At 52.2% G+C, this 17,710-nt stretch overlaps 1 protein-coding gene across 1 annotated transcript in view; it reads right to left on the bottom strand.

Moving 5' to 3' along the window:
* The window catches only part of LOC144950116 (uncharacterized), a 26,844-nt gene extending 9,987 nt beyond the window's left edge, over positions 1-16,857 (bottom strand). The window contains 15 exon segments of the mRNA XM_078880177.1: positions 575-644; positions 1,569-1,856; positions 2,110-2,340; positions 4,177-4,249; positions 5,151-5,265; positions 5,268-5,295; positions 6,473-6,498; positions 8,947-9,021; positions 9,576-9,639; positions 10,796-10,852; positions 11,433-11,522; positions 12,380-12,458; positions 12,800-12,917; positions 13,931-14,193; positions 16,636-16,857. Coding sequence (XP_078736303.1) covers positions 575-644; positions 1,569-1,856; positions 2,110-2,340; positions 4,177-4,249; positions 5,151-5,265; positions 5,268-5,295; positions 6,473-6,498; positions 8,947-9,021; positions 9,576-9,639; positions 10,796-10,852; positions 11,433-11,522; positions 12,380-12,458; positions 12,800-12,917; positions 13,931-14,191 — 1,575 coding nt within the window. The 5' untranslated portion in view covers positions 14,192-14,193; positions 16,636-16,857.
* Between the last annotated feature and the right edge of the window lie 853 nt (positions 16,858-17,710).

The raw sequence follows: 17,710 nt of genomic DNA on the forward strand, positions 1-17,710 counted from the left end.
TCCCCGTGCGGGGCGAGGCCCACGGACGGTCGGGTTAAGTTCCGCGTCTACTTTCGATGCTCGACCGCGGGGCCAGGCCAGCCGGAACGCCTGGTGGGCGAAGCGATACCGGCCCGTGCTACCCTCTGGGGTGAGTTTTCTCACCAGACTACAATCCCCAACAATAATGCCGCGCAGCGCACGTGACCCGACGTGCTGCTGTCGAGGCTTTGCCATGTACCACCCCATCACTTTGGTTACGTCGAGTTCAATACCGCACTTGGTTCCCCGGGGAGCGCGACACCTGGTTATAATGAACGTCAATTTACAGCCACTTCATCGATGCACTGCTGGACGAGCGAGGGTCTCCCCAAGCAGTGCGGGTTATTAAACCAAACTTCACGACGCTCGTCGGCGTGGGCCGGTGAAGGCACGGAGCGCAGACGTGTGGAAGTGCCGCCTGCTGCTCACCGCCTAGCCCCAGGTTCAGCCCTGCTTAGCCTACGAGATCTGACGAGATCGGGCGGATTCCACGTGGTTTGGCCATCGGCTCTTCCTCCCAAGGGCACGCAGGTACGAGTGGAGGGAGGCACACCTGGTTGTCGGAGAGCCAGAGGGCGGAGAGGGAACGCAGTCTCATGAAGGAGAGGGGGAGAGCCCGGAGCCTGCGACACAGGGGGCGCGGGGGGGAGGAATGTCGGGGGTGCGAGGGAACGTGGGGGGCCAGGGGAACACGGAGAGTGTGGGGGAACGCAGAGGGGCACGTGAACGCAGGGGGTGCAAGGGGGGACACAGGGGGTTACGTGAACGCAGGGGGTGCAAGGGGGGACACAGGGGTGCAAGGGGGGACACAGGGGTCATGGGGGAATGAAGGAATTCCAAGTTACTCACAAAGCCTCTTTGACCTCTGCCAGGGGTTCAAATATTCATTTATCAGGAAAGTCAAACGGTCTGTCGGTTCTAACGAGCAAGGCCTCATCGATAATGGTGGCCCTAAAACCAACGGTGGACATTCCATATTCCAATGGCAGGAGCCAGTTTATGCATAGACTAAACACAGTTACTTTCTTTCCCATATCGGGAAAGAGCAACATGCGCATTAAAGAGCAAACGCAAGAGGCACCACAGGACAGGTCGCTCGAAAAAATGAAGGCCGATGGTCGAGACTAATAATGGAGTGGCAGCCCAAGGGGACATCCGCGCTCGGGAAAACATCCACCACAAAGACGCGGCGACAAAATCGACTCGTGTGTGGGCGCTCGCACAATGGTGGGCAACCTGCGTTCCACGGAGCCCCTCGCTGGGACCAGGCCAGGTGGCCTGGTCCCAGTGTGTCTAGGAGCGATGCGTGGGGGTCACGATGGGGCCCACCGAGCAGTGTGGGATTGCACGAGACGGAATGTGGCATCTCAAAACCACGAGCTGTGGCGACGGCACGGGGAAGCCTTCACCGGGCAGCGCGTCGATCATGGCCAACGGGGATGACGACAGCGGGTTTCCACGAGGGTGGCACCATGTGCGTGTGAGTGCGTGTGTGCGTGAGTGTGTGAGTGAGTGCGCACGACGACGCGGCGGACGGGGCGGCTCACCGGTTGTGCGCGAGGTTGAGCACGCGCAGCCGCTGGAGGCGACTCATCTCCGAGGGCAGCCAGGCCAGCTGGTTGCTGGCCAGGGACACGACGCGCGCGGCGCGGCAGCTCCCCACCTTCCGCCAATCGCAGGCACAGCGCGGCAAGCCGTCACTCGCAGGCTCCCGCATTGCGCAACAACTCGTGACCTCGTTCCCACCGGGGTATCCCACAGGGGAGCCGCCACAGGGGCACGGAGGCCAGCGGCGCGCCAGGCTTGCACTCCGGAGGTCGCCGGTTCGATTCCATCTCCCGGCGCGGGGGTTCAAACCACGGGGCCGGTTTCTTAAACCCCCCCCACCCCGCCACCACCGCTCCCCTGTCCACCCAGCGGTGTGAATGCCTTCAGCACAGTTGGTCTATGACCAGCAGGCCGTGTGCGGTGGGGTAAAGAGTGGGTACCTCCCCACCTTTTCCTGAGCCGTCTGGCTGGTGGCGTGGATGGATAGGCCAGATACCCTCTAGGGAGCGGGCCCCTCCAGTGCCGCCTCCACTGGAGGACGTTCCGCCAGCAGTGCCGCGAGCCGGCCGCTGCAGGGCTGCGCCGCTCCGTAATGACGCGAAGGGCCGGTCGCCGCGTGGTGAGCGAGGGGCGGGCCTCACCTCTGGGGGGAGGTGAGTGAGGCTGTTGAAGTCGGCGAGCAGCGTGTGCATGTGGTGCAGGTGCCCGATGGTGCGCGGCAGCGTCACCAGCTCGTTGTAGCTGCAGTCAAACTCCTCCAGCAGCAGCAGCCTGTGCAGGGGTTGCGGTGCCATCACCATCATCACCATCGTTACCATCATCACCATCATCACCATCGTCTCCATCATCACCATCATCACTATCGTCACCATCGTTACCATCGTCATCACCATCATCACCATCATCACCATCGTCTCCATCGTCACCGTCGTCACCATCGTCACCATCATCACCATCGTCTCCATCGTCTCCATCGTCACCGTCATAACCATCGTCGTCGTCATCATCATCTCTGTTTCCAAGCACTTATAATAACCTTGCTCCATTAAAGAAATGTACGTATGTTGTATGTATGTTAAGCTTATTTCACACCGTACGTAGTCAACCGTGCTAATCAGAGGTGTGGGGGAACGACAACAAAAATGTGTCGTCTCTCATCTGTTACAACTTTAGTCATGTTGCTTGTCGCTGTGCTGAAGAACTGTATTAAAAATAAATATATAAACCAGCGGCGATAAATGCACTTTGGCTCATGTAGCCCTTGCCCATATGCGGGGCTCCTCTTGCTGCAAACGATGCCGTTCTTCCAAAGCGACATAATCTGTGCAATCGCTGGTGACCGGGCCGAGAAGAGGATTCAAACCCAGGCCCCTCAACATTGCGGGCCCAACGCTGTTACATAACGTCTATTGACTGGCGACAAAACCACTATAAAATTGGAACTTCTCAGCCACAAAATGCGAATAACCATGAAAGCCAGCAGACCGTCTCCACTTTTGTGTTTGTCGAGTTGCTTTGTGGTTCGAGTGCCCGGCCCCCATGACGCAATATGCTTGGTTGCAAGGGGCGACTGGATATAAATTTTGAGCCGTTGAATTGTAAAGCCTATTCATCATCAGCCAGTCAATCCACTGCTGGATGAAGGCTTCCTCAAGCCGGCACCAACGCTCATTCGTTTTAGACGTAACATTACATCCGGCACCTGCGCACGAGTTGATTTAATCGCTCCATGTCCACGGTAGTCTTTGTGTCGGACGCGCTCCTGTCTTCTGCTGCCACTCCATCTCTATGCCTCGGCCGTTGGCCAGCGTCCTTTCTTGCCGTGACGAGTCCTGCCCAAACCTATTTATACTTCTTAAGAGTGAGAGTGATGTGTGCTCTCCGATCCATGTGTTTCCTCTCTACGTCTGTCAGCGTAATATTCCTAGCGTGCATCTCTCCACGCCTCTTGTGTCCACCTCTCAGCTCTTGTTCCACTTTCTTTGTCAATGCCCAACTAACCCTTTGGCAGAAAGATGGAGAGGGATAGGATCTTAAAATCCAAGTGTGGAGGCTGAGTTTATCCACGCTGAATGTAGTAATGTGGCCGAGCATTGCGTGTAGGGAGTAAACGTGGTGAGTGGGGGTGCACGTGGTGAGTGCACATGTCCTCGGGTGTGCCAAGAGTGTGGTTCTGGCAAAGGTTCGAGGTTCGGTTCCAACAGGCCGCCCTGGTTAATGCGGACGTTGTGTATTTTAAGGTTAAAATGCCCGCTGTATTAACCGTAAAAATACGCACGCGTGGCGGCATGAAGGTCCACAATTAAAAGACTGCCGTGCAAATCACTCAACTTTGGTATGACTTCGTCAATTCCCTGCCTAGACTCAAGAAAAGCTCCCACTTGCAGGCCGCTGTCGAGCCAACTTTTGCCACACAGAAAATAGTTGCCACTGGGGATGCCCTTTCAATGATTTAGAGGAGATGCGATGTAAGAGCTTTGAGTTGCGGAGGCATTTAATCAAGTGCCACTGTGCATGCGGAGATTATTTCATTTGCAGCCAATGCAGGCTAAACGGAGATCTTTGTCCCTTGTATTTGGAGTGCAATGCTTGGGGTGGTGGTGTTACCCTCCTATGGTGACGGGGAGTTCTGTCAGCTTGTTTCCATCCACCTTGAGCGTCTTCAGCTTCTTGAGGCCTCCTGCCAACACCCGCACAGCAAACCCACAGCCGCGTCTAATTCACCAGCGCTCAAGAGGGCAACGCGACCGGGGGTCGGTAGCTACGCTGCTCGTGGCCGATGGTAACCGAGCGCCGTGGAGATGGCAGCGAGGGTTGGTGGGTCACACAAAGATGGTGTGAAACTCCCTTCCTGTGGGCGTTGAGGAGGTGCCATTCCCTGGCTCGCGAGGAGAAGGCGGGACAGCAAGGAATGTGGACACCACCTGCTCCGTTTGTGATCCACTGCACAAAATCAATAGAGGCAGTGGCAGCGGTCGAACACCCGGCTTCACCTGAATCCGTCGCGTGGCTTTATGCTTGGATATAGGTCACAACGTTGATATTTACTCAGCTACACACAAGATGAATCTAAATGTCAAGTTCTTGGTGCAGTCTCTTGGGCGACCGGATTCATTGCCATGTGGGCATTTGAACAGCACGTGCTCGCGTGCAGGTATAATTGTAGGAATAGTCTGACACCTAGTGGTGCAAAACACTTCTTACTGTATTGTGCACAGCCTTTTCTCTCCACAAAGATTACATAAAACGTCGAGCGTTTTGCAATCCACTGCTGAATGAAGGCTTCCCCACCCCGCGTTGGTCATGGAGGTTGATTGACCACACGTCACCAAGGAGACGGTGATCAGTTCACATCACTGTCCGCTGATGTTAGCCGTCGTGGCCGGGAATCGGACTCAGGTCGCTGGATTCAGAGCACAGCGCAACATTTCCCACCTTGCCACTGCAGCACTCTTGTGAGCCAACCGTTTATATCGAGTTTTATTAAACGTGAAGCGTTACTCTCCTTGAACTCTGAGGACTGTTACCCTGCAGACCCGAGAGCGTTTTCGCTGCCAACCTCCCCCCGAACCGCAACTGACCGAGAGAGGCAGGCAGGCACGGCAGCTGATTGGACGACAGGAGGAGGTCCTGCAGGTCCTGGCAGCGCTCGATCTCTGCTGCGACGGTGCACAGGCGGTTCTCGCTCACGTCCAGGTAGCTGAGCGCAGCCAAGTGCCCGAGCATCTGCAAGCCCAGCAAAGACTCGTGACGTTGTTACCGCAAGACCGTGGCGCGGGCGGCGCAGGTCATCTTAGGGAGAGCATGGGAAAAAAGACAGTCCCGATGACTATGCGAGCAAATGAGTAAGGCAATTAAATCACAAGCTGGCTTGCGAGCAGTCAGAGAAACGAACAGTAAATCGGGGAGCCAAGATGTTGTGCAACCGTTGGGTTAGCATTACACCCGGCCAGCCAATAACACGGTCATGTAACAAACCAACGATTGAATTATCCAGATAACTACTCCACCAACTAACAACAACTACTCGAATAATAAAACATGTGAAGGCTAGGGTTGGTTTTGCCCGAACCATTGAATGTTCAAATCAACGGCGCTTATTTCAGCCAAGTAAGTTAAGTGGAAACCTAGCGAGTGAATCAAGATTTTGTGGAAATGTTCTGGATTGGTTCGGGACCTCTCCGTGGCGTCACAGGAAAGCACATGCCGCGCAAAACGCCGACACGACGGGCAGCGCGCAAACGTGTACCAAGACGATAAACGAACACAATCACGCAACCAAGGGCAGCAGCAACGCTCAAAGCGGAACCCACGCAAGCGGAAACACAACAGTTACCATTCGTTATAGGCCAGAGGCTGGTGTGCTCGCAATTCCGCAAAGCACGAAAAAATGGACAGAAATCAATATATTGCTTCGGACGAAAGATGCATGTTTGGATGTTATTATATCATAATGCAACAACCTTTGTAAAATCCACTGCCGGTTGAAGGCCTCCCCACACCGCTGTCGGTCTAGGGGTTGCTTGATCATACTTCAACAAATTGGTCAGTGCGAGTTGGTGAAAGAGGTGGGGAGGAGGGACGGTCCAAGGACCGGTTCAATATATCACTCGCCACTGATGTTTTAGCTACGGCCGGGAATCAAACCCAGGTCGCCGGGCTCATAGAGCAGCACGCTAACCACTGTGCGCCCGCTCCACCCAGTACGCGTTTACAACGCCTGAACGCTTGTATACGTTTCGTGGGCTGCGTATTCCTTTGCAGAGCAGGGAGTGAATCCTAAACCGAACGTGCAGCAGGAAAGCGACCTGGATGCCGAATGAGGTCGCGTAAATGGGTGACCTCACGCTACAATGTTCTCGAAAAAAAGGTCGCTCCCTGCTCCCACGTCCACTGGGCTCACCTGCTAAACGCCACCGAGAAAGTTCCCTGGACAGACGGAGAGAAAAGAAGGCCAGTGGCCAAGAGGGGGGAAACTCAGCACACGACTTCACTGTGGCAGCATCCGGTAGGACACAGCCGAGGTCACCTTCACCGGGATGGGTCATGTACATTGTCAATTGTGGAAATATTATACAGGGCGGTCCATTTGTAGATACCTCATCGATATTACAGGGATACATGAAAGAGGAAACAACATTTTTTTTACAAAGCCCAAACACGTCGCCCGTCAATCTTAATCCACTTTTTTATATTCTCTCTCTTCTGTAGATATGCAAACCTGTCAACCCCTTATCAGAGCCTACCTAATCACAGACCAATTCAGACTTTATTGGTCACCCCGTGCCCTTATAAATCTCAACGTTCATCCTACAAAGTCCCATCACAAGGGAGAAACACAAACAAATAGACAAAAACATGTTTGTTGTTGTTGCCCGTATTGAAACGGCTGTACGATGTATGGACCTGAAAACTCAATTTCCCTCTACAAGAATACGGGTAAACCGCATGGGTTGACAGGTATGGATATGACAGCTATAGCTTTCAAAATAGTCAATCACCTGCTAATAAGAAAACGGGATAGAAATCAGTGGGGTGTTTAGAAATGTATCACCATGTGTGTTGTCTCCAAGCTCAAACAGGCCAGTTGTAAAGATTATCAATTCCAGTGGCCTCCAGGGATGGAGCGCTGAGCTCGGGCTGCCGAGATCTGGGTTAGAATCCAGGTTCCAGCCGCCCGCGATTAAAACCGGGTTCTCAGTCGACTGGGCACGCCTACTTGGCAACAAGCTGGGTCCGTAGTTACCTCTACAACCGTTCTCGGCTTGTAGTCTGGAGACTACATTTCAACTGATGAGACCCCCATCACAAAGGGTGTTTCTCAAGGCTCTATTCTGGGCCACAATTTGTTCTCACTCAACGACGCAGATAAATCTCTAATCCACTCTGATATAAATTCATATTTGCTGAGGACACAGCCAACATGGTCTCCACAACATCTTTGTACGATCTTTACTCGGGGCATCATCCTGCCTCACAATCCTCCACAACAAGTCGGCTGATCCCCTCCGTGACGGCCTCTCACTGGAGTCCTCGTCGCCTTAGCAGCTCCTCCCACCTCTCCTGAATGCACCCAGACTGAGATCCGGCTGCGGCGAGAAGTCATCTCGCGTTGCCGCCCCTCACTATTGGAACGAGCTTGTTTCATGCTTTCGGCTTAAATCCTTGCTCCCTTCCCTGTGGTCTTTTAAAATTTCTTCCTTGATTGAAGATCTCCCTTTTCTTGCACATGTGGTCGGCAAACCCCTGCTGTTTGTGTTTAGTTTCTTGTCCTTCCCCTGCACCTTCGATTAGCATGGTTGGCTACGCACGGTGCAAAATAAGTTCACCATACATACATACAAGTTGGTGTAATATTTCTGCTATGTACTACATCGCTACTTTGATGCGCTGCATCACCTGCCACTGTTACTTGAGCGGTGCATGGCTTGAATGTTGGTTTCCTTGAATGTGTTTGCTACACAGCGTCTGCAATGTTCGGATTTATTTGCTGTCACTTTCTTTTTTCACCAAGGTCCTCCGTGGGTCACTCGTGAAACAGCTCAAGGCTGAAAGTTGACTTAGCCCGAGTCAACAAATAAAATCACATCTAAAGTGGAGTGAGTTTATGGTCTCAGCCTCGTCATCTGGTCACGAGAAGAAAAAATATCGTCAGATTAAATTTCATTCTGAAGTTAATTTCGTGTGTTATTAGAAAAAGAATAGGCCATGTGCACGGCATCATGGTCATATTTTTTCCAAAGATGAAAATTTACATCGCCCCCCATTGGCAGCCTACTTGTGACCTTGTGACACGGGGCCTTATGCTGCAAGACTGCCGCGATCACCAAATGTACGAATTATTTTGTATATTATTAGTAAGCATCGCTCAGTGCCATGGTTCTCAACTAATAGGGTAAGGCGGCCCACCAATCAAGACCACTGGTCCCAGCCCCACCCCCACAACCCCCCCCCCCCGCGCAACCTTCCCCACACCCCATCGCACGTTCCAAAGGCCACAAAACACAGGGAGATCACGAGGCCACGCCTCTGGTCAACGCAGGGTTGGTAAGGCATGTGCTTTGTGTTGTGTTTGTGTGCTTTGTGTTGTTTGTGTGTTTGTGCGCTTTGTTTGTGTGCTTTGTGTTGTGTTTGTGTGCTTTGTGTTGTTTGTGTGTTTTGTGTTGTGTTTATGCGCTTTGTTTGTGTGCTTTGTGTTGTGTTTGTGTGTTTTGTGTATGGATGATGCATTTTGCAGCCCCCCCGCCATCCCAAAAAGTATTTGGGGGGAGGGGGGGGCAGCCCCCTAACGGTTTGAGAATCACTGGCTTAATGCTCGTATGAGCAGGGAGACACCATGACCTCAGGTTCCCCGGATGCCGTGAGCACAGCACGTACCGCGGGGAGGATGAGCAGAGAGTTTCCGTCCATCAATAGCTCCTCTAGGGTGGTCAGCTGCTGCAGCACAGGCGGCTGACATTCGCACACACGCACGCGTGCGGACCAGACGTCATCGTTATGAGCATGGTGAGGATGGTTCTTTAGGACAGCACCTTCTGTCGGCCGGGGCATCTCAAGAGCGCTTTAACACACGATAAGCGACTTTCATCTCAACAGCGCAACTAAAAGGGCAGCCCCAGTGGCGGCTGGTCCTGTGTGTCACAAGTGACTCAGCACCTGGCCTTCCCAGCGGGCATTATTTTGCCGGTAGGGGGCGATAATTATAATTCCGCGCTAGATACAATATGCGGTGTCATTTTTTAAAAATATGACACATTAGGACCATGACGCCGATAAGCAATGGCCTACTGGGTTTAAATTCCATCGGGGGAACTTTAACAACCGCTACGAAGCAAAGTACTTTAAAGGACTACACCCACACTATTTACTTGGGCGGCCTGCCCAATACACAATGCACACATACACAACAGCAGGGCTCTTCAGCCATGCTGCGCCGTGGGCCACAAAATGAGGGTGGGCTTTGGCGAGCCCACATGACGGCATGACGTCCGTGCGGCGGCCCTCACCACGTGACTGAAGTCATTGCAGCCCAGGTCCAGCCGTCTTAACTGGCTCAGCCGGTGCATAGCCCTGCCGGGGGGTCGGGGGTCATAGGTCACAGACAAGCAGAAGGTCAACAAAGTTTTGGCGTCAAGTCCGAGAGAGGCCATCGCGGCCAACGTCAATGATGACAACAAACCTCAAAACGACTTCCTTCACTCTGCTAGCTTTTGCACAATCGATATTCAACCTGCTGTTTGGGTCTGGCGTGGCCCAGGAATGCGCTACGCTGGAGAGAATGGGTTCCTCTTCAGGATGATATCACACTTCAATACGGTTACCAAGAGTGCAATGTGTCAGCAGCTCTAGATCATTTTACTCGTCATACAAATGAGTTTACGCGTAATAAATGTTTGACTTTGAAGGGTTCGTTCGTTACACTTTATCTACTCATGGGTACCTTTCAAAGTAACAATTTAAGACTGCTGGAAAGCGGTGGCTACACGCGTCGCATGTAACCCAGCGCTGTGGACACGAGGATTGGTGGATCACCGCACACATCTTGTGAAACTCTCTTCCCGTGGGTGTCGAGGAGGTGCAATACCCTGGTTCGCCAGGAGAAGGCGGTACAGCAAGTGGACTAATCGCCACCTGTTTCCATTCTTACGGAGATAGAGCGTTTCCCCGTCGCGCTTCTTTTTTTCTCTCCGGGTGCTCCGATTTCCTCCAATACGTATAAACAAGTCATTTATTTGCTAAAGACTTCTTAAATTAAAACCCAATGCAGCAGGACCCGCCTGAAAAAAGAGTCCTATGACTTCCCTGAACCAATAAGTAAATTATATATTATTATTGTATGTTCATCTAAGAACATTCTTAAAATGTAATTTCTATCAGGGCCCCATGGTACATCGTGGAGGCTTCTATCACTCAGTCTCTCTGACCTCTCCATCTCTCTACAATGAAGTATGGCCATTGTCTGAAACGTCGCCAATTACCATACCCTCTGGATTATAAGACGCAACTCGAAAATAAAACGCACCCCAAACTTGTGCCCGGTGTCAGTAAAGGCTTACAAATCTGGAAACACACCACACGACTACCGGATTACAAGACTCACCCTCAACTTTTACTTTAAAACACAGGGGGGGAATAAAAAGTGTCTTATAATGCAGAGAATATGGTAGATCTCTGTTCTTGTGGGCAATGTCTCTGGCGGGTGAGTGGAGTGCCGGGCGGGGCTCACTTTGGCAGCGAGTTGAGGTGGTTGTCCCTCAGCTCCAGCACGCGCAGCTTGCACAGCCTGCGCACAGACAGGGCAGCAGACGATTGGCTCTCAGCCTGCTCACCAATGGCAGCACGACAGAGCCGTCCGGCCCTTCACGCACAGCTTTACCTAGAGCTGAGGCGACTCGTCGATTTAGTCGATTCAGCAACAAATTATTGAAATCAACTCCTCTTTTACGGTCTATTACTCAGGCCCTGTTAAAAACAGACATTCCCCCCCCCCCAATATCCGACCGCTTGAGTGCGGGAAAACCTCTTACAATCACGCTGAGCACGACTCAGCTCAAGATGACGTCACCAAACCCCATCCATGACCACCCGTCCAGGGACACACGTGGGAACAAGAGATTCAATCGTTTTTCTCTGTTTAACACGCAGGCTTTCGCGACCAATAGCATCCATAAAAATGTTTTTTGTGGGTTAGATCGCGTAAATATATAACAGTTTTTTTCTCCAAATATGTTCGTGCTATCCGACAAGTCAAGCAATCGAACCAACAATCGGTGGGTAGTTGAACAGTTAGATAGCCGGGTGGCAGCTGGTGCGTGACCGCATGCGCTTGACGACGCCGCCGGGTGCGATGTGCGAGGACTCACCGCCCCAGACTAGCAGGCAGGAACTCCAGGAGCACGTCGCTGAGGTAGAGCTCCGTCAGACTCACCAGCTGCGTAAGGCCGTCCGGCAGCCTGGCGGCAACACGCGTATCACGCCGCTCGGGACACTTCGCTCAAGGCAAAGGCGCAGTACCGCAATGCCCTCGCTACGTCGCTGGCAGAAGGGCCACCGCCATCACTGCACTCAAGGGAACTTCAAAAAGGCCCTGCTAGGCATGTTTACTATTTCACGCTGGCCTGCAACGTGCGGTCTCAGCGATTGATTTCAGGGCTTGGCTTAGTTGACAGGGTTTGTGGCAAAGAAGCATGAGCTACCAAGTAGCTCCACAGACGGAAGAAACTATTGAGAGGTCAGATGAGAGCGTGACACCTGCTTCCGTCCTGGCCTGCCGCAGGCTTGTCAAGGCCGGCTAAACTTTGCTTAGCACCAGAGACAACAATGGAATGTAATGCAATAGGCATCGCAAGGCATAGAGTTACACTAAGAGAACGGGGATCATTAATAAACAAGAGGAATCGGAGAGCAGACAGGACTCGGGCGCAACTTTCGTCAGCGTTGTTAACAGATGGAGCAATTGCCATAACTAAGAGGGGAAGTTGGATCGACAGGATAACGTGTAAGCCATCCTTTGCAGGGCCAAACTGATTGAAATGATTAGGGTGGTGCCAGACCGAGGCTGTGCAGTGGGTGGGCGGTACTCATCTCCAAGGCACCCCCCCAGGCAGTAGTGAGACTGGATGAGGTTTACTGGATGGTGTTCACCATGCCGCCACTACCCGACACTCCACACCCGACGCCCCCTTGCCCACTCCCACCAATCCACACTGACCAGCATGTAAGTTGATTGACAAAGGGCTGCGCATCGTTATCGAGTGTAGAAATTATCCTGCGGTCATTCAATTGGTTTCAATGTTGCATATTAAGTCACCTGGAGAGTGTGTTGTTGCTCACATTCACCACACTCAGTTGCCGGCAACTCCTGATGTTGTCTGGGATGTCCCGCAGCTCTGCGAGGAAAAAAATAAAAGGCCTCCAGTCAGTCCAACACCTCTCACCTGTAGCCCCATGACAACATTTCCTCCGTGACAGCTATCCAATGTGTTGCCAGGTTGTATTGCGTGTTGTTCGGTCTGATGTCCGAGGAGGAGCCGTACCCTAGCTCACCAGGGTATGTGTCCTTCTCGATGCCCACGGGAAGAAAGTTTTACAACGTTTGTGCATTGCACCGACCCTGGCTGCCTCGGTGCTGGATTACAGGCGTGTGTCGCCACCGCCGCCCGGCTAAACATCAGCCCCCATGGGCTTACCCCTGGCTGTACGTCACGAGTGTGCGTGCGTCTCTCCTTGCCGTTACGACTTGCGTCGATGCGACGCAGGCCGGCCAGGCCTCCGATGGCAGGCGGCAGGCTGGCCAGGTCATTGTCAGCGACGCTGAGAACCCGCAGCAGAGGAAGGGCGCACAGCTCCTGTGCACGCACGGTAAAGGTGAACGCACGGACAGAGCGAACGCACGGACAGGGTGAACACATGGACAAGGTGAATGCACAGGCAAGGTGAACGCACGGACAAGGTGAACGCATGGATAAGGCACAGCGTCTCCTCTCACCGCGCGCTACAGCTAAGGCAGCGCACAGACTTTCCGAGCGCGCTTGCTGACGACGCTCAGAGCAGCTTGAACCGAACGTCGCCGTGCGTGGAAGTGGAATTCAGCCGTGAGAGGTCTCAGGCCAATGGCGAGGAGCTTCATTGGTCAGAATTGGATCAATAAATATGTGCAACATGTGCATAATAATACTGGGCTAATGTGACAATATAGTCGCGTGGTGGAGGGTTAATGACAATCATTATGGCAAAACACTACCGCCATGTGACCTAACCCAAATACATGGGCTAATTGTACTGGATGAGGACCTACGTTTAAAGTTAATCACGTGGGAATCAGTGCTTTTTGATCCGTATGTTTGGTGCTGTGACAGTTCCCCGCTAAAACTCACATGTGATGGACGAATAAGAGTTGAAAATTCTACATTTGCATGGCAGGACAACTTCTGGCCAGTTATTTACAAAAAAAAGTGTTTTTTATAAGTAACATATAGAGTTTATAAATAATAATGAATACAATAATCGCCCTGTAATATAGAGTTGAGCGTTTAAGATGATTGATTTTCTAAATACAATAAATAACATTAAAATATAGGCAAGGCAAGATGGCTTAATATTTGCCTATGACCATGAGACTTAAACATAAGAATTGGTTTTAGCCATGCTGGCAATTAAATAGTTGTGTTAAGATGTTAAAACACCAGAAACCTTTAGGAAGGACTCATGTCTGCATTAAACACACATACTTGTGTGTGTTTTTCCCACACAACCCCACCCCAGCCCCCCCACCGAGTACGCAGCGACGTTGCAGCGCTGTGCGGACCACGTTTCGGTACGGAGGCACGTGCGTGCGTGCGCGCGTGTGCTTGCTCGCAACCTTTGGCAAGTCCTGAATGTAGTTTCCGTCCAGGTGAATCTCTTGCAGAGACTGAGCACTGGCTGGCGTGTACACTTGTGGGGGGACCGTGTGGAGACGCGTATGGGAGAGGTCAAGGATGAGGCTGTCGTCACCGCCCTCCCCATCCTTGATCCCACCTCCTCCTCCTCTCTCCCCACTACCGCCGCTGCCGCCACCACCACCCAGGCACGAGCACACCAGCCGGGGAAACGAACGCTGCTTGCTCTGCTTGGTCAACATTCCTGTTTCACGCACGCACACACAAACGCACGCGGCGACAAGACGACAGATCCTCTAAAGCAGGGGGTCAGGAACCGATGGCCCCACGACTTTGATTTATGAGGCCCACGACTTCATTTCAGGAGGCCTGTCACTTGCAAAACAGCCCACAAATGACGATTCTCCATCAATGAAAGCATCTTAGCCGCACTAATCAGGCACTCGAGATGAATATTCTCAATGTGGTTGCAACTTGAAAGCTTAGCAAGGTTAAGCTTAATCTTTTTGTGCAGAACTTTCATGTTATCCCGTAGAAAACAAGAGTTTCCTGTGGCTTCTCTGATTTCCTGCCACACGAAGCCAAACACTCATTAACGCAACTGGACAAACATTCCAATACAGGACCCTGCTGAAAACACAGCCTTGAGACTCAGCACTGCCATCACCATCGTTTACAACGCGCAATCTTCACGCAGGCCTTTCGAATGTACGCCACAAACCGGTGATGTCATTTTTGTAATGGTTCAGTGTTCGTCCTGGCTTGTTTAAACATGTTCTCGACATAAAATGGTTTATGATAGTTCTAACAGCAGGATAATGCAGTAAACTTTGTACGACATGGTCAGCGGCACAGATACGTTTTATGGCGTTCACAAGGCACGCCTTGGAAGGGGAACTTTAAAAAAGGCTGGGCCATCGATGGTTTGTTAATTTAAAGTTGGGATACATTACGATTGTTAACAATTACAGTTAAGCTTATTCTCATTAAGTGTATGTTAATTTCAATAACGTGCAAAAAAAATGCCCTGGCTTGAATTAGATTTCGATTTAAAGCTTTCGTGGCTGCAGGGATTCATCTTCTTGGTTCTTTCGATAAAGTCACGTAGAAGGGAAATAATAACATAATAAAAACATAATAAAATACAATTCTCACGACGTTTCGGCCACAACGCAAGCAGCCGTCCTCAGGTGAAGAACAGGGCTGTGGTGAAGTATGGTCGTCTGAAAGACTGCCCTGTTCTTCACCTGAGGACGTATGCTTGCGTTGTGGCCGAAACGTCGTGAGAATTGTATTTTATTATGTTTTTTTATTTTCTTATTTCCCTTCCACGTGACTTTACCGAAAGAACCAAGAAGTTGAATTAGATTTTTTTTTTAATGTGGAAAAATTGTAAATCCATCCGATGGCTTTTACAAGGGCCGAGTGAAGCGCAGCGGTTAAGGGCACTGCCCACGAGCCCAGCCACCTGAGTTTGACTCCTGGGGCTTGGCCATGAGTGGCGGGTGATGTGTGCACAGATCTTGGACGCACCGTTCACCAACCCACACCGATTGTGGTGAAGTATGGTTGACAACCCCACGTGACCAACAACAGTGAGGTTCTTCGTCCAGTCGTGGATTCACCGCAACATTTTTGGTGGAAGTTAAAACCTCCACAAACCTTTGTACTTTGATAAACGAAACCCGCATTTGGCGGAACACAGTTGTGACTCGTAACCCACCCCGAGTGTAAAGATCTCCCATTGACACTCATCTACATGGGGGGCGGCTAAGGGAGCCTTGTGCTTGTACGCGACTCTGTGCGATGCTATAAGAAGCTAAAGTTGGTTCAGAAACGTGTTGACCCTTCCGAGTGCCGCCAGGAGGCAAAGTACACAACACGGCTCGGGTCGAGACGGGCCCAGGGCGTGAAGTCGTCTCGCGCGGACATTCCACACCCCCATGGCAGGGCCATGTCTGTTCACAGATCACCGTGCGCAGTGTCGCGTGTGTGGAAGACGATGACGACGATGATGACGATACGTCTATAGTTTATTCTTGCATATGGTAATAGGTTCAGGAGCTAAATGTTGAGGTCTGCTGGGCCTTGTGTTGTGTTGCTAGTCGCGGTGTGTTGTTGTGGGTCGCCGTGTGTTGTGTGCTGTTGTGTGTTGTTGTGTGTTGTTGTGTTGCGGGTCGCCGTGTGTTGTGTGCTGTTGTGTGTTGTTGTGTTGCGGGTCGCCGTGTGTTGTTGTGTGTTGTTGTGTGCTGTTGTGTTGTTGTGTGCTGTTGTGGGTTGCCGTGTTGTTGTGTGCTGTTGTGTGTTGTTGTGTTGCGGGTCGCCGTGTGTTGTGTGCTGTTGTGTCGCGGGTCATCGTGTTGCTAGTCGCTGTATTGTTGCGTGTTGTGTTGTTGTTGTGTGTTGTTGTGTGTTGTTGTTGTGTGTTAGTGTGGTGTGTTGTTGTGTGTTGTTGTTGTGGTGTGTTGTTGTGTGTTGTGTGTTGTTTGTTGTTGTTGCGTGTTGTGTTGTTGTGTTGTTGTGGTGTGTTGTTGTGTGTTAGTGTGGTGTGTTGTTGTTGTGGTGTGTTGTTGTGTGGTGTTGTTGTGTGGTGTGTTGTTGTGTGTTGTTGTGTTGCGGGTCGCCGCCTGTCGTGAACTCCGTCTGTCGTCGAGGCGAGCGCCCGGAGTGGACGTCGCCACTGTACCTCCCCGTGCGTCCGACTTCTCTCGCCTGACGGTGGAGGCTCTCGCCGCCGCCTACACCAACGCCTTGGCCTCCTCCTCCTCCCCGCCGCCGCCGCCGTCGTCGTTGTTGTTGTTGTTTTCTAAGCGAACGAGCACAGAAAGACGGCGCCCGCATCGACCGAACCGAGCCCCGACACAAACGTCGACGGGCAGCAATGAATGGACACCGAGACGCGGGGCCCCAAAACCTGCATGGACAACACTCAATGCCCCGGAACCTGCATAGACTACACTCAAGGCCCCGGAACCTGCATGGACAACACTCAAGGCCCCGGAACCTGCATGGACAACAATCAAGGCCCCGGAACCGGCATAGGCCACACTCAAGGACCCGGAACCTGCATAGACCACACTCAAGGCCCCGGAACCTGCATGGACAACACTCAAGGCCCCGGAACCTGCATGGACAACACTCAAGGCCCCGGAAACTGCATATACTAAACAGACTCAAGGCCCCGGAACCTGCATGTATAACACTCAAGGCCCCGGAACCTGCATAGACCACACTCAAGACCCCGGAACCTGCATAGACTACACTCAAGGCCCCGGAACCTGCGTGGACAACACTCAAGGCCCCGGAACCTGCATGGACAACACTCAAGGCCCCGGAACCTGCATGGACAACACTCAAGGCCCCGGAACCTGCATGGACAACACTCAAGGCCCCGGAACCTGCATGGACAACACTCAAGGCCCCAGAACTTGCATGGACAACACTGAAGGCCCCGGAACCTGCATGGGCAACACTCAAGGCCCCTGAACCTGCATAGACTACACTCAAGGCCCCGGAACCTGCATAGACTACACTCAATGCCCCGGAACCTGCATAGACCACACTCAAGACCCCGGAACCTGCATGGACAACACTGAAGGCCCCGGAACTTGCATGGACAACACTGAAAGCCCCGGAACCTGCATGGGCATCACTCAAGGCCCCGGAACCTGCATAGACTACACTCAAGGCCCCGGAACCTGCATAGACTACACTCAATGCCCCGGAACCTGCATAGACCACACCCAAGGCCCCGGAACCTG

This window comes from Lampetra fluviatilis, chromosome 56 (assembly GCF_964198595.1).
Source record: "Lampetra fluviatilis chromosome 56, kcLamFluv1.1, whole genome shotgun sequence".
Lineage (NCBI taxonomy): Eukaryota > Metazoa > Chordata > Hyperoartia > Petromyzontiformes > Petromyzontidae > Lampetra > Lampetra fluviatilis.